At 43.6% G+C, this 21,513-nt stretch overlaps 1 protein-coding gene across 3 annotated transcripts; it reads right to left on the reverse strand.

Annotated features, from left to right (window-relative positions):
- Window positions 1-99: 99 nt before the first annotated feature.
- On the reverse strand, window positions 100-21,362 carry TAF5L (TATA-box binding protein associated factor 5 like). Of its 3 annotated transcripts, none has more exons than XM_054195451.1 (5): window positions 21,266-21,362; window positions 16,214-16,358; window positions 11,227-11,331; window positions 7,713-8,437; window positions 100-2,048 (listed from the first exon to the last, which is right to left on the reverse strand). In XM_054195451.1, the coding sequence occupies exons 2-5, from the start codon at window positions 16,353-16,355 to the stop codon at window positions 1,251-1,253; spliced, it is 1,770 nt and encodes a 589-aa protein (XP_054051426.1). In that variant the 5' UTR covers window positions 16,356-16,358; window positions 21,266-21,362; the 3' UTR covers window positions 100-1,250. The 3 variants fall into 3 exon arrangements, with proteins under 3 accessions (XP_054051426.1, XP_054051425.1, XP_054051427.1); XM_054195450.1 differs by lacking the exon at window positions 21,266-21,362 and adding an exon at window positions 20,424-20,578; XM_054195452.1 differs by lacking the exon at window positions 21,266-21,362 and adding an exon at window positions 18,853-20,387.
- Window positions 21,363-21,513: the final 151 nt, after the last annotated feature.

Raw genomic sequence — 21,513 nt, forward strand, 5'->3', positions numbered from 1 at the left:
TTCCCATGCAAGTCAGAACAAGTTTCCCAGAAAGGGACCAAACCATTTTTTTTTTTTAAACTAAATGCTTTTAATAGAAAACAAAATACAAAATAACTCTTTCCAGAAAGCAGAAATATTTAATCTCTCCAAATGACAAACTAGAACGTGCTTTTTCCATAGATCCTTGTTGTAAATGCTGATGATTTATCTCACAAAGTGTTCATGAAACTGATATTGCAACATTTTGAGAAAAATCCAACACTGGCAGAGCTGCCTCCGTGTATGCACAATAATTTAGTAATACTATTTTTTCCCATGTCACTTTGTGTGTCTCTCCCTGTCCCCCTCTCCCTAGACTGCCAACTTCCATTTATGGAAATATTTCTGTGAGGTGCAGTGGTGGATTGACATGCCCCGTTTCCATTAGGCGTCCAAACTTAGCCACTTCTATTGTGCCCTCCCTGCAGTCAAGGCAAGTTGTTTATTACCCTTAAAGCCACTGCTCTACCCCCACTGTCCTCCCGTCCTCAAAACACAGTGCAACCAGACTCAGAAAGATTCCTAATTAATGGAACATAAATACAAATATCACAGCTAGTACCAGGAAGCAAACCCAAATGACAATGCAGAGATGGGCCCCAACTGAGGTCAGATTTTCATCCCCTTACTAAAAAGGAAGATGGTATTTTCTACTTAGCTAGTCCAAAATATTCCAGAAATGCTATAGGGAGCTGTAATATTTAGGACCACTATCACTGTAGAAAATACGTAATGTTCTTTTAATATAAGGGTCTTAAAATGCTGGTCCTCTGCAATACCAGGAAAACAAAAGCAAAGCAAAACAAAACAAAAAACACTGGGCCAGTAGTTCTCCACACACTCAAGCCTCAGTTAACAGTAGGTAAGATGTGCCCATCAATCAATGCAGGATATTTAAGTGCAGGTCAGCAGCTTATCTGGTTGGCAGTTTCATTTGTTTGGACCAGGCTTTTGGTTTCCCCAAGCTACTGGATTTCCTCCCCTTTTCCCCATCCCTACAAGTACAAGATTAGAATGTATATGTATTTTCCTCACTCCTCCTTTTTTCCCTATTCCATTCAACAGCACAGCCTTTTTGCGGACAAGACATTTTAAAGCATTTGCATCACTCTGAACATGCCTTTCAAGGGGGCAGAGGAAGAAAAGTGTTTCACAGTCAGTAATCTCAGCTTGCGATGGACTCTGGCATTCAATACACCCACCCATTTCCCTAAGAAAAAAAATAATAATTAATGTTCCTGATTTTCTTGTGCAATTCCAGTCACTAGAAGAAGATTACAGGCCATAAACTGTACGCTCAGTACATTATTCATTTGTCCGGTATATACACCAACCAGTTCACTGGAAGACCCATCTGCAGGGGCATTGCAGTAAGTGTTCCGAATGTCCCAGACCCGGACTGAATTGTCCATCGACGCCGAAGCAATTAAACTACTGTCGGGGCTAAAAGTAAGGCTGGTTATGTTGTCCGTGTGCCCCCTCAGTTCTTTGTAAAGAGTTCCTGAGGCCAAGTCCCACAGCTTTAGCCGCTGGTCTTCACCTGCTGATGCCAGGTACTTACCATTGGGAGAAAAGGCAAGCGCTAGCACGGGGCCACGGTGCCCAGTGAAAAGACGCACTGAGTTGCCTTGCTGAGTGCTCCACAAGCGCACAGTTTTGTCTGTGGAGCCCGTCGCTAAGTAGTTGGAATTGGGGTGGAACTTAACACAGTCTACGTCCGCCAAATGGCCTGCATATATTCGCAGTGGGTATGTCCGATCAAATGACCAGAGCCTTGCGGTGCGATCGTGGGAGCCACTGGCGAAGTACAGGCTGCAGGGGCTAATATCCAAATCCCAGACAGGATAGGCATGTCCTTGGTACAACACAGTGTTTGTAAAACTTCCGAGGTCCCAGTATCTGATGGACATGTCCTCAGAACAAGATAAGAGTCCTGAACTGTCTGAAAGGAACCTCGTGCTATACACGGGTCCACAATGTCCTCTCAGGATCTTCATTTCTGTGCCTGCGCTGTCATCCTCTTCCTCCTGGTTGGGGGAGGAGAAAAAGAAACAAGAAAGGAAAGCATGTTTATCTGTTCCACAAATACAGGAACCACCATGAGGAAGACAGGCAAGTATTAATATTGAAGAAGTTATTTTAGACATGGCACATTGTGTGCAACTCTAAGATACAAACATTACAAGCACGTTTGCTACATCCAAGTTAACACTGAAAGAGATGGGCAGATAAGACTTTATGTAGAGGTTTTATTTTCATTGTGGGTAGCCTTGTGCTCACTCCAGAAGGCACCTTAACCTGGGATTGTAAGCAAATAGGAAAAAAGAAAAAAAAAAAAACTAGTACTTTATGACATTTTTCCACTTGCTAAAACATATGCTTATTCCCTATCCGCTCTCTACTAAACTTTTGGCTAAGAATGTCGAAACAGATCTTGGCATCTGCTCTTTTGGTGTGGTCATTATTGGAAGTGAATCTCACAGCAGAGAAAAAGAAGCACAGATGTCTTAAACAAAAGGCAGGAGATGGAAAGACAAAGCATATTTGACACGCTGTCTGCCAGACATTCCTTCTTAGTCCCACATGTGAACAGAAACCCAGTAAGGCTGTAACATCTATATCCATGCAAGATCCATCTGGATGCTTTCACATCCTCACCCTTCAAGAACAGCAAATGTATGCAGCTTATTTAGGTGAAAGGATCTATTTATAGGGTAGAAGATGAATAATCACAGAAAGGATGGCACTGGTAACCTTTTCATCCTGTAATTCTCCAATTCAAGTACCAGGACATAGTCAACAAGTAAAGACTTTCACATTTAAAGACTATTCAGTGCTAAAGGAATCTCCCAATGGAGCATAACAGTCTCTGAAAGTATACTGAAGTAGCGACTCTTGACAATCAAAGGCTACAGACTGCACAATTTCCAACAAATCTCAAGAGAGCGTGTGTCCTTGCCCAAAAAGCTGGGGTCTCACTAACAGAGTGTGGGATAACCATGGCTTGGGGTGCACCTGTGTGAGACCTTAAGCTTGAGACCACCTTTCTTCAGGGCTGTCAGGTAGGCAGTTTTCCTCAGTACTGAATCAGTAACACTCATCCGCAGACAATCTCTGCACATCAAATTCAACACAACACCCTTTTGTTTGTGAGCAGCCCCTTTAACTTTTATCATCACAAACTGGCCCGTTTCCTGCCAAAGGAGCACTTCCTGCCCCGAGAGGAAACCAATTCCCCAGGGCTGCCGGACTGCTGACGACCAGCAGAAGTCAGTTCGTGGTGAGCAGCTCTCTTGGCTGACTTCACATCTCCCATCCCTCCGACCTCAGGACCCACAGACAATTTTGCTTCAGACTTAGCAATAGCCCTGAAAGCCCTTCTCCTCCAGTGGTTTCAAATCTCACAACGGCAAGCAAACTCTGGCTTAGCTAGCTTGCCGCCTTCCTCCCATCTCAGCTGTGTGTTTAGTGGTAGGCAGCAAGCTGTGTTTAGCAATGCTAATTCTCTTCAGAGCAGTCAGTGCCCGTGGGAGTTTTATGATGTGGCTGGCAGCCAACTTCATCTCTACTATGGAGGTGAGGCAGAGAGAAATTGCAGGCACTAGCATGCAAAGCCCCATTCTTATTCAGATTGCTTTTTCTACCTCAGATAGAGCACTGCTTGCTGGAATCCACAGCATCTCTAGGCTATGTTACCACATTAAAGGAGAGAGGCTGATACCTGCAGCATTTTATACTATTTAATTATGACCATAAGATTCCTGACAAGTTACCAGTGGAAGCCCATTCAAGTTACTTATATCGTACTACAGTTTCTGTAAATTCTGCAAGTGCAGGTACTTAATTTTATGCCTTCAAATTCATACAGGGCTTCTTGGGCTGTCTGCAAGCACACACTCTTTCTCTCTTACAAGGACCTACTCTTCTTTTTTTGTATTACAGCGGCAGCTTATTTGACAATGCCTTCTGCAGCATTCAAAACCACACTCCTATACGGTCACAGGTAGCAAATCTTATCTGACTTCTGTTTGACACCCACTTAGCGTAACAACTGCACACTGCTGTTACAGATCACCAAAGACAGTATACCTACAATGCTTCTGAGTCACTAAATTTTTCCGTTTCCTCCCTATCCAAGTTAGTCTGCTGACCAGATTAACAAAGCAGCTGGAAGTTCAGCCACTAAATTACTACCTTGCAGAACGAAGCTTCATTTCTTTGTCAGATCAAGCACACTCTTCCTTGCATTCCACAGCTACTACCATGTAGGTGAGCCTTTACAGCAGCTATAGAAAGGTTACAACCTGTGTTATAAATCAGCAGGGAGGCAGGGAATCTCTCTTCATATTTTTTTAGGATTCCAGTTTCACTCACTGAATATGTTTCCTGAATATAACATACCACTGGGCACTACACAGATATCCATTCTGAAAAGAAGAACTATCAAAACAGATTTTAAGTAATAGGACGGAACTGGAAAACCTACCAACATACTAAAATGAGCCAAAAAAAAAAATACTACTCTTCAACAGTGAACAGGAAATCTTCCTGAGCAAGTACAAGATTCCAAAAAATTGTATTATTAAGAAATTAAAAAGAACAAAAACGTTATCATATTCTGTTACACAGGACACCTTCCAAATGATACACTTATGGACAGACTGCCCAACTCATCAGCTATTACTTAAATCAGTAATGGATTTTGCATGACAGCCATCGGGACCCAGAAAAATTTACTGCTGATGCATTTAACCTTGAGAGCAGCAAACACTATCTAGCTGACCAAAATTATCTTGGTCTTCCACTCAGCAAAAATCTCAAGAGAATGAGTGAGCCTCAAAAAGTAACGATAACTTTTAAAAAAGCAAAACAAACAAAAAAATTTCACCCCCCGCTTTTTTTTTTTCCTAACTAGTAACAGGTTTCCCTGGGTGTCACCACCTCTCTCATCCTGCAGTGCTCTTCAGATGTCAAAATGGAAAACCTCTTACCTGCCTACAGTAGGGATCTAAGAGGGAAATATAAGGGACTAGATACCATGGCTCTCTTTACAGGACATTTCTTACTGCTCCTTCCAGAATTCCCTCCCATCTGCCATCCACCAAGGTGTCAGCATCATCCCTGCCCACTACCACTTGAAGGACCACTACCACTCAAAAGCAAATCTTAGAAGCAGAGCTGAATGGGGTCAAGTCTTAGTCTTCACAGAATTTAAAGGTGGCCACTCTCACTACTTGAGAGTATTATTTTCTGTTGTTCATTTATGTAGTACCAGCGATAAGAATGGCAAAATTGCAAAGAGACAAACAGCACATCCATTTCCCCAGCTGCAAAACTGCATTTTTATACTGGACCTTAAGTAAGGCAGACTATAAAGTGGCATTTGTGAGATGCCACTATAAAGAAAACGGAATTACTTTATCCCCAAAGAGTAAGCCTCTCCTGTTTCCAAGAAGCAACACAACACTCGTGAAGTGCACTGGGGCATCACACTGAGCAAAATTCATTAAAATTACACCCAGTAGATGACTTTGACCTTACTGACACAAAAGCTTTACAGAGACTAGGAAAACGCATCATTCTCCAACACTTTTGCCAAGTCTCAACCTCATTGTTATATACATACAAAAAGAGTTAATAAACCCAATAGTCTAGTTGTAATGCCACTGTGAACCTGCCACCACTGAAACTCTCACTTTTAGACCTCTATATATTCATAAACAGACAGATCTATCTGCTTGCAGCAAATCAAAAACCAATCTGAGGATTAATTATTTCAGGCACTACTATTTAAATACAGTATCCAAAGCTAATTACACAATAGAGAAATTAACTAAAACAAACAATATGAAGAAATCTTACAGAAACCCAGCCAAGTTTAACATCCTCACAAGTTATTCTGTATCTGTGGCTTCTACTCCCATAGCACCCAAGTGGGTGCTGGTCTGTTCCCACCTACGACCCTGGGGGTGCCTGTGTATTTTCACTGAGGGCTTCCAGATACTGGAATTTATTTCCTTTGTAGTCAATAGGCTTTCATTTGCATTCAGGACACATAACCAGCAGTGTGTTCAGGCTGGTATCCTCCCTTAACTTTGAACTCCTGATCAGGTCACTATTTGTTTTGTCAGTGGTGAAGTTATTCAGGGCAATGACTTTGATCTGTGCTGGGCTTTGACCAGTTTTTGGTTTTAAACCTGTGCATAAATACTGCAGGATACACGAAATATTAAATAGCCAACGAGAGACATTTGTACTCAAGCTTCCACAGCTGTTTCATAATACACGTACGATATACAAGTATGTGCCTACGTGCCAAAGAAAGCTAAAACACACTCCTGATAACCTGGCAATATCTCACTTTTCTATAGTCTGGAGCCAAAGGAGGTGACCTGCTGATTTACCAGAGAAATTCTCCTGTCACAGGTTATTGACATTTGGTTTCCATGACAGGCAGCACACACAGTCACGTGTCCTATGGACTCTTGCAGCTTATAATGAAAACAAGTCCATAGATCCATGTCGGGCTGGTCTGACCCACTTTCCTGCTCACTCTGCAGAAAGGGTTAAGCTGGGAAGAGGTGAGCATGCCACTGTGCTATCTCACCTGGATGCCTGCCTCTCGTTCTCAAGCTGACTAACAAAGCAATCCCTAACCATAGATCCCTTCATCCAGCAAGCTCTCTGCACCCTTCCAAAATAAACAGAACCCTGCCACTAGGTATTTTTTTATGAGAAGAAGAAAAAAACAGTGGAAAAAAGGATGTTTCTCCTGCTAAATGCTCAACACAATAACAAATGAGGCTTTTTTTTTTTCTTCTTCAAGAAGGGAGTGATTAAACAAAGGAAGAGTCACAAATTCTGATCTCTAACCAGATACAAGATGCTACGTGGGCAGCTGTGGCGAAAGGGGAGGAAGGGCGTGACTAGAAGGCAAAAAAAAAAGCAAACTAGAAGATGCTATCTAGCCTGGCATGTGAAGGCACACACATCCTTGTCCCTGTCTCCAGCAGTCCAGAGTGGGAAGCCTCTGAAGTTTCTACACCACAGATTCCTTAACAGAGACATTTTGTGTAATTTTTCCATGATAACTCTTCACCTCCGGGTCAGGTGATTCCTTAAATATAATTTGCACTTAGGCATCCCTCCTTCTTCCTGAGGTCTCAGACCAGCCTCCTTTGTCTCTTTCCTTACTTTGTCTTTTATTTTCTTCTTCCTGCCTCTCTACCCTTCTCTCCACCCTTCTGACTGGTTGTTCTGAGCCAATTTCCTTTTAATTTTCTTCCTTTTAATTTTCTTCCACCACAGTGTGTTTTTACTGTTCGCATTTCCTTGTTTCATCTTCCCATCCATAAGAAGGCTCCTCAGGGAATGGAGCCTTGTCTAGTCACCTGTCCTTACTGAGCTGCCTGTGTACTGTCATCTGTTCAAGGACAGCTGTAGGAAGGACATCAGCACCCAGGACTAACAAACTATGATCCGAGCACAAACTCGTTGCACCTCAGTGCAGCATTTACAACCACTGCAGGAAAGAACAAGGATGAGAGCAGGCTACAGAATTTGTGCATCAAGGCAGAAAAGTTGTGGAACAGCCTCACAGTCCTTTAAGACATAACTAGATACTCCACAATGCATGCCCCAAATCCTCAGCAGAAAGGGTAGGGTTAAAAAAAAAAAAAAAGTATCCAGACCTCCTCATCCAGGATGTCACAAGCCAGGCGGATGCGCGACACATCAACGAGGTGGGGCTCAGATTTTAACTTCCGGGAACGCAGGCTCCACAGCTTCACACATGAATTATCAAACCCAGCAGCGAGCAGCTTGCTATTTGGTGAAATCTCTGCAGTGTTCAGCAACTGCTCCGTGTTATAGAAGGCATAGAAACAGATGGTCGTTAACGAAGGGGGCCCATCCTTGACACGTTTAATGCTGTCCTGCAGTAAATCCAGCGCCGCCTCATTCTGCAGAATGGAAGCCGGCACGTCACTGGGTTCCAGGCCGTTGCTCTCGTTGCGCGAGGAGCTCCCACCGGCGTAGAGCTGGTAGTCAGTCCTCTTGGCAGGCTGCACATCCAGGTGAATGTGCAAGGTCAGGACTTTGCACAGGGCGTTGTTGTTGTCACTTTGGAGGTAGCGAAGAAGGTAGTTGTAGCTGTCCTCTTGAAGGCGGATGACATACTTGTTGTCCAGAAAAGCCCGGAGCTTCAAGTTGGACAGGATATCTTGAATAGTCATGGTAGTCTGCAACTGCTCAATGATATCCTTCTGGCTGGCATTCTGCAAGAACATGCCATGGAAGCGGCTGTAAAAACTGTCCACTGTGCTTTTTAGGCCATTCTGGACCATGTTCAGATGGAGGTAGACAAAGAGGGGATACAGAAGAGGCATCACTTCATGGCTGTGCTGAGAATCTGAATCTATATTAAAAAAACATCAAAAAAAAAAAACAACTTTGAACGATTTCTCAACCCACGTTCTACTGGGAATAAAACAGAGCAAGGACAATTACTGCAAAAAGCCTTGACAGTGGCATCAGAGAGCAAGCAAGAGGAGACTTTTGTTCGCTCATCTACATGAACCTCTTCTGTCACCTCAAGGGGATACACAGTTCCTATTACAGACCCAAAGAAAGAATTTCAAGTCAGTGAAGTATGCTGTCAAAACAAAATGCAGAGATTTCAAAACCCTTTTTAGGTGTGGGCCAGCTATTAAGTTACCACCTCAAACTACACAACAGCTGAATTCCTCCCCTATTTATTTATGCCCTCTGTTTATTGCAATAGATGGACTTTAGAAGTTTAAAATACTATTTAACATGTTTAAGTCAAAATTATTTACCTAGCTTGTGCAGGACTGAACTTTGGTGGCTTTTTTTCCTTTTGGCTTCAATAGCACTTGCATGTGATGCTTTGGATGGAAACGATTTGTCTTTGGGGGAAATGAAGCTACAGTTTCCAAAATGTATTGCAGTATGCTGTGCTCCTGTTTTATTTCTGTGCCTGCTCATGTGCATGCTCTCTCTCCCGCCTCCTCGCTCTGCCAAGGCAAATCCCAGGAGTAATTCCTAGCACACAGTGTAACAAACTCCTGATTAGGCTGTGCTGTACCTTGCAGAGATTAATCTGTGCAACAGCTCCACCCCTCCTGCATCAGCTTCTTTGGGCTTTTTCCCCCCCACATTCAGGCAGCTGCAGGGAGCTCTAAGGAGCGGAGCCCTGCCACAAAATGCTACGGCAGCATACAGGGACAGAATAACGAGGTACCAGAGGGCCAAATCACTGCAACAAAATAGGCATTGCCAGTCCTCAAACGGCATTGCTTCTTTTCAGCTTGTTCTTCCCTCCTGCCACTCACCAACACGTATTCTTTTTTCCCCCCCTTTCCATTAGGTTACTTTTCCTCTCCTGTTGAGCACTCTCAGACTCCACACTTTGCCTCTCTCCCATTTCTATAGGTGTAACTACAGTGAGAGTGCAGTGCGTATATTTGCATACTTTGGCATCATTCTCCTTTCTGTCCCACTGAAACTGGGCCAGAGCTAGTGAAACCAGTGGTCTGTGTATAGTAAAAGCTCTAAGCAGCCAGCAGGTGCTCTTTGCTCTGCAGGTGCTCTAGTCCAGAAATGCAACAAGAGGAAGGACCTCACTCCACAGTGGGGGAAAAAGGGAAGAGATGGAAGTTGTCAGAAACAGGAACAAAGAAAACGTTCTTGAGGAACATGTGAAGAAAGGTTACAGAAGGTGGGTAGCCTAGCCTAGAGAAGAATAGGGGGCTATCCAACTGCTGCCTTCAGTACCCAGTGGGACATTACTGGGGAAAAGGAGCCAGCCTCTTCTCCGATGTGCTCAGTGAAAGGACAAGAGGCAAGCTGCTGCAAGGGAAATTCTCACCAAATTGCTCAGCCCTGCAGCTGGGGCCCAGAGCTGCAGAGCAATCTCTGCACTTTCTGGTTTTTCAAAACCTGGCTGGACAAGGCCCTGAGCCACCTGATCAAACTCTGATCTTTCCCTGCTTTGAGCAGCTAGTTGATCTACAGACCTCTGGAGTAATCCTAAATTATTCAGTGGTCCTAGTCCCCTGCCCACTCCTCAGTGCCCCTGGCGGCTGGCATCACAGAAATGGGAAGTGTCCTGTGGTGCCTTGTGGCTGGCTGGCAAGTTACTCCCTTGCAGGAACAGAAGCAGTTCACATGCGTAAGAAATCAAAGCTGAGCAAGAGGGACAAAAAAAATAAGAAAACAGTTGACCTGAACACCAAAAACATGCTTAGCACTTCTCCAAGTGGTATTTAAGCCACTGAACAGAGCAGTCATAATTCTCAAAAATCTATTAAATCATACAGATTCACCTCCAATACTAAAGTGCAATGGTGTTGAACTGCTGTAGGTGGCAAGGCTAAGACTTCACTATTTTCTGCTTCTGCCTTCCTGCCTGCCTCCTTCCCTTTCCCTTCCACAACTATCAGGAATATTAATCCTAGTGTTATGCACACTGGGATCAAATCCCTACAGTGGATAAATGTAGATGTGCTCAAAGGCAGGAGGAGTGGCAACCTCACCTTCCTTGGTACTATTATCTGAAAATCTTATCTGCTTTCTGTTTCCCACATTTGGGACTCATAGAAGAAATAGGGACATTCCCAGGAGTATCCTTGTTTTAAAAAATTTATTTACTAAAAAATAATTTAAAAAAATATTGTGATTTTCTTCTGCATCACACTACAGAATGAGAATTTTTTTTCTTTCAGTCACAGAGCTCCAGTCTCAAAGCCAGTACAGATAAATTTAAGGGAACAAATTCTCCCCTAAAAATCTAGACCATCATAAAAATATGCCAATTATGAATAAAATTAAAAGCCCTAAACTAGGAGACAGCAGAGAACTACACTCATTTCTAAGTTTCCTGCCTTCCACATAAAACATTATCATCTTCCCTCTTCTCCTGTATATGTATGTGGTTGTCCAGATCTACAAACACCAAATGCTTGAACAAGAAAGGGCAAACAGTCAGCTATCTACAAAAGCCAGAGGTACTCAGCATGCAGAAAACAATTAAAAAAAATTTAAATATTTCTAATTGCAGTAACTGAAATCTCAAAACTAGACTGTTAGAGACATGATTTTAAATTTTATTAAGTTGTCCTCTACTTCTTGAAATGACAAAAAAAAAATCATCTACTTTCCTCTTCCTTGCTTCCTGATATTTACCTGTGAGAAAATTGCGTAATCGTCCAAATTGTACTTCATATTGCTGTGGCTCTGCCAGGCAGGGAGCTGCAGACACAACGTTGGCACAACCAGATTCAGATTGGACTGTGAAATAAAATAAGTAAACATTAAATAGGGATTTAAGGAGTTTTGCATGTGTGTCTGGAAACAAAGCATCTCATAAAATTCAAGGTAATGCAGCCACCAAAACAACATTTCATCTTTCAAACTGTCCAGGGATGACATAGTCCCAAGCACCTAAACATGTCATTAAACAACCTACACGGATCATGAATGAGAAAGTATACTGAAAGCTTAAAAAAAAAAACAACCCGAACTAAAAACCTCAAGCAACTCACCTGCTCCCCCCAGAATACATTTTTAAGTTTTCAAACACAACCGTAAGTTCCCAAGAAATTCAGAGTAACACTGTCATAGATCCCTTAACAGTTTTACAAGATACTCAGTGGTTTTACTACTTTGCACTCAGAAAAGATGAAGAAAGCAATCTACAACTTTCTCCAAAACAAAGTTTCTTTTTCAGCAGGACCCACCAACCACCATGGACAGAATGTCTGCAGTGACACTACTTCAGAGCCTGAAATTCCTTGTCCCAATCAGTGTCATTTACTAGTCTCCCAGAGGTGGTGGTGAAAACACACTGAATCTCTAAGCAAACACTTAGTAGTTTTTAATCAAAATGTGTCCTCTTCCCTGAGGATTTTAGGTTAAAGGGCAGCTGGTATCTGACCACAAACCCAGTTGTTATGGTCTCCTGAGGCGGTGTTTAACTGATTTTCAGAACCAGTATCAACTCTGATAAAAGTGGTTCTGAACTATTTAGAAAAGGAATTGGCTGCTTCTTCTCTGGCACCAAACATTCACTCTTCTGATAACCTCTCAGAATCCAACAGGGAATTTTGTGCGAGTTTACAGCCACCCACCAACATACGCTACGCATATACAAATACAAGTGATTAGAAACACAAGTTACAAAATTATAACTAATGTTTATTTGTCTGCTCTTCTAAGAGCAACAAGCAAGGCAAGGCATTTCACTGTTTTCCCTTCCTAATTTTTTTTTCCAATTCATAACTGTTTTCCCCTCCACAAAACCTATTTTCATTACTCTCAAGTCCCTCGACTTCTTTCAGTCTCCCCTGCCCCCCACCGCTTTCCATCCTCTCTCTTTGCCTTCCGACTCCCAGTTGATCGCTTTTTGTTCCAGCATTTGGCTCGCGCACAGAAGCACAACTCTGACAGCTCTGGAAGTCTATAAACAACATCATCAAATGTTCACATGCTAAAGAGAGATAGGCCAGCCTCCAGCTTGTCTCAATGCTTCTAATTAGAAAGAGATCAGCACATGGTGTACGTTCAGGCAGCCTGTCACTATTCTCCCTGCCTTCTCTCTCTCTGGTAAGACACAGGTCTATCTTCCTGGAGCTTATGGAAATACAGGAGGGATGTTTACCAACTCTGCAGGGAAACCTGAATTGAGCTTTGGAAACAAACAGCTGGGCTGTGCTCATCCCCTCACCAGAAAAAACCAAATACAGATTCCAGCACCAATTCCCTATCTTCTCTCAAATCAGTTTAGAAATAAACAAGTACAACCTGTTGAAAGGTACAGATATGCTGTGCTTTTTAGAGCCTGGCTGCTTCAGAAACTCAAAGCTGGTAATAACTCCAGGCTCACATAACAATATTACTTAACAACTAAAGTAAAAAACTCTGCTATTCGGACTGAAAATTTAATATAATCGATACTCAGCAAGAGAAAGTAAACCACATGCATGCACTAACTCAAAAATGCTTAGTAACAGTTTTCAGTGTCACTCATACTACTCACTGTAAAAGCAGAGAAAAACAGAAATATGAGGGCCTGTCTTTTATGCTACGTCACAAGGTTATGTACAAGGGTCAGCTCTTCACAGAGTTCTGGTGGCCTCGTTTCAGCAGGAATGGGAGTGACTTGCTACCTTGCTCGTGCCATGCAAACACAATTTACCGTCCTTGCCTTTATGAAGTGCTCCCTCCATGCCACCTATAAAACTTTCTCTGCACAAGCAACTTAATTCCAAAAATTAAGATGTTCTTCATGCTTCACAAAGAAGAACATCACCTTTGGCTACCTACCCTGGAACAGTCTGACTCGGCAATCATTGTGCTCTAACTTTTTCAGTAATGATACCATCAAGCAAATGGTAAACAAAGCGTACATACCAGACAGTAATAACAAGTTCAAATTCTCATTCTTTTCCTTCCCAAAACTTTACACCAACCAGAACTGCAAAAAGGATCAAGAGCTCAACTGATTCCAAAACAAGAGTAAGATTTCAGGCGTATTTTCCTCTTGGTTGAAATAAAACACTGGCCATACCCTTCTTATACATTAATAAATCTACCATAGCTTCTTTTCCACCTTCCTCGGTGGTCATAAAAACATCTATTGAAAACATCTGCTCCTTGACTTCACTTCCAGTAATTGCAGCCAGCTATGTGACCTGATACCAAATTCAAAGGAACTCGCTCCTAACTCAGGGATATCGACGGTACCCTCCTGGTTTGTGCACTGGCTGTGGGCAGCATTGCTTCCAGCTAACAAATGTGCAGCCAACTATAAACACTGTTGAACAGCAACCGATTCCTCTTTTACGTGAGTGTGATGACGTATAATTTTACATTATTTCAGATAGTCCTATGTATTGATAGCATACTATGGGCAGTATTAGAAGAACATGTTCTTAGTCACTCATTCTGTCCTCAAATATTCTTCTAGTTTTCTACAGAAATATGGCTTAGTCACGAGGAAGCTCTGTGCTGTATTTTACTGCAGATGCAATCGGACAGGCTGCTAGATAATCTCATCTGGGCTCCCTTTCCCACAAAAGGTTGGACCAGATGATCTTTCGAGGTCCCTTCCAACCTGGGCTGCTCTAGATTCTGTGAAAACAGACCTGTGCACATACAGCAAGTATATGAAGCAATGGAGAAGGGCTGAACTGAAGAGACTCTGGAAGATGACAAAAACAAATGCTGAGATAAAACTGAGAAAACTGTTTAAAACCAAAACCAGAGGACATTTTTCACTGCGAAGGAAGAAATCACAGAATTGAAAACAGAAGTAACTCTCCCATTTATATGGGCTGATTAATTTAAAAGTCAAACAAAAGAAAAGAGCTGAACAGAAAGAGCAAAGTGAGTTTTATTAAGGAACAAGCAAAACATCTTCAGAAAAAAAATATTTGATCACTTTCCCTGAAATAAAGCAATGCAGGCTTTAGAATCTTGTCAGTTTTTATCCAGTTTACAAAACTAAGATGACTGCAGCAGAAAGTATTTTCAGACTCTGTCGTCGGAATAAGTACAAGCTGCGTTTTTCTTTTTCAACAGTCATAGTCATTCATGGAACTGCAGCATACTCACTGACAGCTTACTACGAGCATGTCTGACAAGAAGAATTAGTAAGCAGCCGAATACATGAGAGCAGACCATTTTCAGTTCTAATGAAAACTGATGACTAAGTTCTGAATCACCAGCCACAAAACCCTTGCACTGGCAAGAAGATACAGACTAACAACAAGAATTTAGTAATAACATTTGGTGGATGATTAGTAAAAAGAGAAAACCCAATCACACACTCATTCACACTCTTTACTGAAACTTTTTTTTTCCCCTGCATGATGCCATATGTGAATGCAAGGTCTTGCAATCCAATTGATCTCTCTTACTTCAGATACTCTTGTGTCCTGGTATGGATTGGTCCCAAGTTCTAATCCTGTTTCAACACTGACCTTTCTACCGACCTCTCCCGTAAAATCTCCCATCAAAACCAACTCAGCATTTTACTTTGGTTTCATTCTTTCCCCATCTGCCCCAGTATTATTTCAGGGATCTGTAACAAACTTCCAATAGTTACTCTGAAAACAGCAAGAAAACTAAAAGTACTAAGAAGATGCAAGTCACTTCTAATAACAAAATATTACCCAATTTCCTTTAGGCCCCTGAGAGTGTCAGCCTCGACACTTACCCACAAGTCACTCATCTCTGGATTCTAACTATGGCAAAATATTCTAGAGGTGGAAAGAGCTATTTTGGCATCCAGTCTTATCTAGCTACAAGCACAGAGTTATACAGCAACTGACATTTTGTCAAATCAAGCTGTATCACAAGTAACTAACGTCTCCACCTGTCTTAGTCACAATCTAAGCAGTTTCATTATCAGAAAACATTTCCCCCTTGCATTTTCACTCAAAGGTCAGCCCAGAATTTTCTACTACTTTCACAAGAAAATTTAATCTTTATAACCTCCACATTGCTTGCATCCTTTCAATATTTGTGTGTGCTCAAGCAGTAGCATAGTTTTTTATAACAAACATAATAATTACAATGAAGACTGCTGCAGACAGGATTTTAAAAGCAGGTAGCGTAGCAGTAGTCAGAAACCTTTAGGAAAGAGAAGAAAGGGCATGGAAGGAAATAAACTGTCTCATGCACTAAAGGGGTGTTTTTTTCAAGTGACAGAGCAGAGCTTTCACAACTAGAAAGCTAACAAGGCCAGAGAAAGAAACGGTATGTATCACTTCCATTTCAGATGATACAGCTCTCCTGGAGTACAAACGTACAACGGAATTTCCCGCTTCTACTTAATTCCTCATGTACGTTCTTCTCACCCCCATCCCAAAGCACCACTACTCACCAGACCTCATGTTCTTTGGAATACAACACACGCATTTTCCACTACCACAACCTGGTATTTCAGTCTGCTGATTCACAGACCACGAATCTCACCTTTTTACACTTTCATCCACATTTTCGCTCTTCAGAAATTTGTAACTCACACCAACTTCACACTGGGAAATTTCTTTATTTCGAAAGAAGTGCTGTCCATATGTGCAGACAAATTCACATAGTTACCAATACACATACTCACACTTGTCACAACTCTGCCAAGAAGCATAGATGGAAAATATGATAGGATTACCTGTGAGATTAGCTGCCATCTCTTCAGCAGTCTGACACAGCCTCAGCCCTTGTTTTAGGGGACCTTCTGAGTCCACATACTGACGGCGCTTGAGGTAGCAGGACACTGCCATCTGAATCTGTTCTGTGCGTACGCGTTTCATGACCTCAAAAGAAAAGAAAGAGATGATGGGGCTCTTGCTGTATATGCTAAAGCTGACAGAGAACAAACGGCTCAGTATTTTCATTGCTGAAGTCAAACAACTTCATTACTGAAGTATGAAACAAAATCTTTAGGCATGTGCCTCTCAGTAACTACACGCTTTAAATCAGATCCACAAAAATAGTTTGCTGCCTAATTCTACTAATTTCACTGAGGAATCCAAAATACTTTTGAGGATTCTAGACTTCAGGTCACCACTGCAGCTTTAGTATCTGATTTTGTGAAAAATTAACTCACAAAAAAATTTTACAGATTTTTTACAGTAGCAGTTTGGATATTCTTCAGTCATTTTCTGATTCCTGTGCTTGACAAAATGATACCAAAAGAGTCAAGGGAATGAGAAATTAACATACAGGAAGGAAATTTCAGAATCATAATGCTTTAAATAGCACAACTTTTTTACCTATTTGGGGAGTCCAAGAAGCAATAGCTTATCGCCTGAACTTAAAGGTTAGAGCCACACTTCTGGCCCTTCAGTCAGCTAAGTCCCCAGAAAAAAAAAAGGGGGGGGGGGCGGAGGATTAAAAACAAAAGCAGAGCCTTCTGCATTTTTTGCCTGCTGCCTTATATCTAGGGCCTTCCTCCTACAAAGTTTTTTTTTTTTTAAAATTTCTTTGAAGTTTCCTTTATATAAGTTTTGAAAGCCATCCTCACAAACACCAAAAGGAGCCTGATGCTAGATTCTAGCCTCTGGCTTGTAATAAAAGAACCTCAGCAAGATGAATGCAATAGCTCCCCTGCTATTTGAGTAGTACCCGACTGCCACCAATCCTTTGCAATACCCATCCATTTTACACAGATATTTAGATAACCTAAAAGGCTTTAAATAAAGCAGAACTAAGCAACAACTTTATTCTGTCAAAATAATAGGTACAGGCTGCCTCGAGACAGTTCTACACCTTACAGCCCCTCTGCCACAAGGCCTGCGTACATTCTACAAGTGCACATGCTTTGAGTAGCTAAATCCAATGAAACACAAATTTTCAGAGACAGACAAGGATGCCCATTCCTCTCCCTTGTAAGAACCATATTTCTAACAAAATGTCAGCTTTAAAAATATGATCATAAATGAGCCTTTTCTAATACCCGTGCACACTTTAGTGCTTATCCTACTTGTTAGAACAATAAGCCCTCTGTGAGGTTCCAAGTGGACAGGATGCAAGGTTTCAGCAAGTTACTTTAAACAGATATGGGGAACTGCAAGCCCATATGCTCTGGGGAAAACCTTATTTTCCATTTGTTCTCACAGGTGAAATAATTGTTGAGGGTGGGGAAGGGGCATCAACAGCTGTGGAGCTTTCAAAGCACTTTCAGACAGACCTATTAAAATCATGGGTTTCAATCACAACTTTATCCATTCCAAAAGCAAACTTCCTTTTCATCTTCCTTGCAATTAAAGAAATTATATTTGAGACTTACACTGCCTCAAATATAACACCTTTTCTCCTTCACAAAGTTGTAGGAAAGACAGAATTCTAATGAAGACCATGAAGAAGGGTGGATACCAGGACGGACCAGCATCTTGGCACCCTCCTAAAACACACCCTGAACTAAGCTTCACAAATGTATTACGTTACCATTCCGCATTTCAGTTAGCGGCATGGACTCACATACAAGGGACTTGCCCAGGTCCACACTACTGCCTCTGCATGCAGTCTGCCATACAGCTTAGGTTTGGGTAGCAACTTAATTATATTTGAGATGCTCTCACAGATGCTTATTTCAGGTCTAGAAACCATTTTGGAGAGTTTGCATTCGATTGTTGTACTTGGCTTATAACCCAAAAGAAACTCACTCCCAAAACAGCATGGAACAGATTCAACTAAATGTTTCTGAAGTGGTTTAGTCAGTCAAAACTGTGCAAATCAGCCTCAGGTCTGTGGTTCAATTGCAAAGAGAGAGAATCTAGAAATATCCTTGCCCATACTTTTTTGCTTCAGCTACAGGATCCATTTGCGCTAGGTTAGATTGGAGGAGAAAACCCTTATTCATTATGGCACAGCATGCATGCACAGATAATTCCTCAGCAACTCATAATGGATCGGAGAAATAGAAAACTGGTGCGCGAAAGATGCGGAACTCCAGAGGACCCTTTGAAATGACAGTGACAAACAAGAGAGCACTGAGATCAGCCTTTTTAAGCTGCTGAATGAGCAGATGACCAACATAGAAAATGGTAAATGTTAAAGAATAGGCAAAAAAAAAAGGCAGTAAGTTACCCAGTAGTCTCAAATTCTAACACCAGGATCAGACATTTTAGCAGCAAGAGAGAAGGGCCTGGGAAAGGAGCAGTCAGTCGCTGGCAGCTGATTCAAGTCCAAGCTTTTTCAGAGCTTTGAGGATAACAGGGAAGCCCCAGTTTCTTTAGCCAAGATTAGCAAGGTGGTGTTTGCAGCTGCTTTATGCAACCTGTACAGTTTCCTGCTCCCCTCGCATACCTTATATACTCCTCCCGGCGGTCAGAGTAGTGGGTGTTACGAGCAGTATCTCAAGGAGATCTTTCCCTACTCCCAGGTGACAGAACAGGAACTACCTTACAGGAAATGCACCTTCACCAAGAAACACCCATTGGCATCAGACACGCTGTCACCCCTGCTTTCGTTTCAGGTCTTGTTTTTTCATTCACTTTGTGTTTATACTTCAGTGTTACAAAGAGCAATGTCACAGGGGCAGGGAAAGCATTCATGAGAAGTGCAAGAAGAGCAAAACCAACATTCCTACAAATATCCTTTATCAAGCCTTCAAAATTAGAGCATATCATAAAATAAACATAAGGACAGCCTGCCAAAATGCCTTTAACTGTGTTCAAGCTGAGCTAGTTCACAACAGGTCAACGATGCAAAACTTAAAGGCAAAAAAGGACAAGCCTGCCATTTTAACCTCCAGACACTTTTAGGACTCTCGCTCTCATTGCTGAAGAAGTCTCCAAAACACGAAACAAACTGAACATATATAGCATTCCCTGTCCATGGCTGCAGAAAGGCCTCCAGAAAGATTGAAAGAATTGTTCAGAAGTCCCAGATGCCTTGTTCTTCTCAAACAGACAGAGAGAACAATAAATACTAATGCTATTAACTGTTTTTCCTGATAAGCAAAATACATAAGGAAAGAGAAAAGAAAAATCAATCACATCGGGAGTCTGCAGAGCTACAATGCAGCGTCTTCTGCAGTGTCACAAATTGGAGCACACGTACACAAAAAAAGATATTAGGTTAATTTTTTTGAGGAACCAAAGCCACTGCAGAAACCCAGAGGAGAGGCCACTCATACAAAACACAAGTTCCTCTTTCCTAGAAAAGCTGGAAGTTAGCTGTGTGCCAAGCATTGGGCCAAGGAAATTAACTTCCTGCCCATGCTATATCTCAGGTACAGGTTTAGGCAGATTCCACGGCCTTGAAATATTACCAGTACAGACACACAAAAAAGAGCTTGAAAACTAGCGCTGGAAAAGCTGCTTTTAAAGACTGCCTTCCTATCCTGATGCTGGGCAGCAGTCTCTTCCTTCCAACAGGCTGAGGAAAGACCTGTGAGCATCAGAGAAGAACCAAGAACAAGCAATCTTTAAAAAAAACCCACCACCCAACAATAAAACAACCCACAAAAGCACAGTCTCTTGAGTACTGAATAGTTTCTACTGGGAACTGCATCTCAGGCCTCAGTTGTGGAAAGAAAAGTACCATTTTTTATCCATTATTCCTACAGGTGAAATTTGGAGTCTACCAACAATACTAAAGCACCGAATTTTTAATTTTGTGACATTAAGTCGATCTAAGGTTTACAAAATTGCAGAATAAACAAGATAAGGATAAACTGACACAAAGATCAGAACCTAGAGCTGAGGGGCTTCACACACGCAGCAGCTGCCATTCAGAAATGCAGGCAAGCAAACACGGCAAGTTGACATGGAGACTCGGCGCGGTGGTGGTGCAAAATAGGACAGCAGAGCTATGGAGAAGGCTTTTGCCCAAGCAGTGGCGGCGATCAGGTGAGGAAAGCAGAAAAGAAACACCTGTGACTTTAGAAGAGCCTGCATCCACTTCCACGGCACCTAGATTCGGCTCAGCGTCCACGGGTGAACCTCTGCCAATTCCAGTGTTGGTTTTGCCCCGAGGACAGAGCCAAAGGCCGGGCTTCCCCCCGTCTGAGCTCCTGCGGGCTCTCCGGGCCGGACACCCTTCCCTCTGCCCCCAGCACCCACCGCCCGCCCCCAGCCGCCCCCACCCGGCCCTACGGCCCTCCTGCCCTCCCCGCAGCGGGGCTGCCGGACCCAGCCCCCCGCTCGCCTTTAGGCCCCGCCAACAGCCTCCCCAGCCCGGGGCCCACCGGAGCCTCTCGCCCGCCCCGGCCGCGGGTGGGCACCGCTCACGGCTCGGGGCGCTGAGGGACGGGCACTCGCTGAGGGGACGCGAGAGTGAAAGTATTCCCCCATCAGAAATAAAAATGAAAAAAAAAAAAGGGGAAAAAGGGAAGAGAGATGGTGCGGTAAGAAACAGCTAATTGAACCCACGCACTTTTTAAGGGGGGGGGAATAAATATATATATATATAATAAAGAGAGCCCACCCCGCGACCTCCGGGCGCACGGAAGGCGCCCGGCCCTGCCCTCACCCGGGGCTGCCCCCGCGGGCCGCGCCCGTGCCCGAGGCGCCCCCCCCCCCCCCCGGGGCCCGCCGGCCTCCCGGGAGCCGCCTGCCGGGCCGGGCCGGGCCGGGCCTGCGGGCCTCCGCCACGAGGCGGCCCGGCGGGACGCCCGGGGCCCGCTCCCGCCGCCGGCCGGCGCCGCGCACCGCCCCCCCCCCACCCCCGCGGGCCTCAGGCTTCCCGCAGCCCCGCGCCGCTCCCCGGCACTCACTGAGCATCGCAGGCGGCGGCGGCGGCGGGAGGCGGGGGCCGGCGGGGCCGGGGGGGCGCTGTCACTGCGCCCAGCGGAGCCAGGCGCTGCCGGCGGGCGCGCCACCGCTGCCGCCTCCCCTGGGTGCCGGTGCCGGTGGTGGCGCTGGCGCGGCCGGCGCTGCCCGGGGTCCGGCAGCGGCTGGCGGCGGCGGCCGCTCCATGGCTGGCTGACACACGCCGCGGCGGGCGGGCGGGCGCGGAGGGGGA

The sequence above is a fragment of the Rissa tridactyla genome, chromosome 3, assembly GCF_028500815.1.
Source record: "Rissa tridactyla isolate bRisTri1 chromosome 3, bRisTri1.patW.cur.20221130, whole genome shotgun sequence".
In the NCBI taxonomy this organism is placed as follows: Eukaryota; Metazoa; Chordata; class Aves; order Charadriiformes; family Laridae; genus Rissa; species Rissa tridactyla.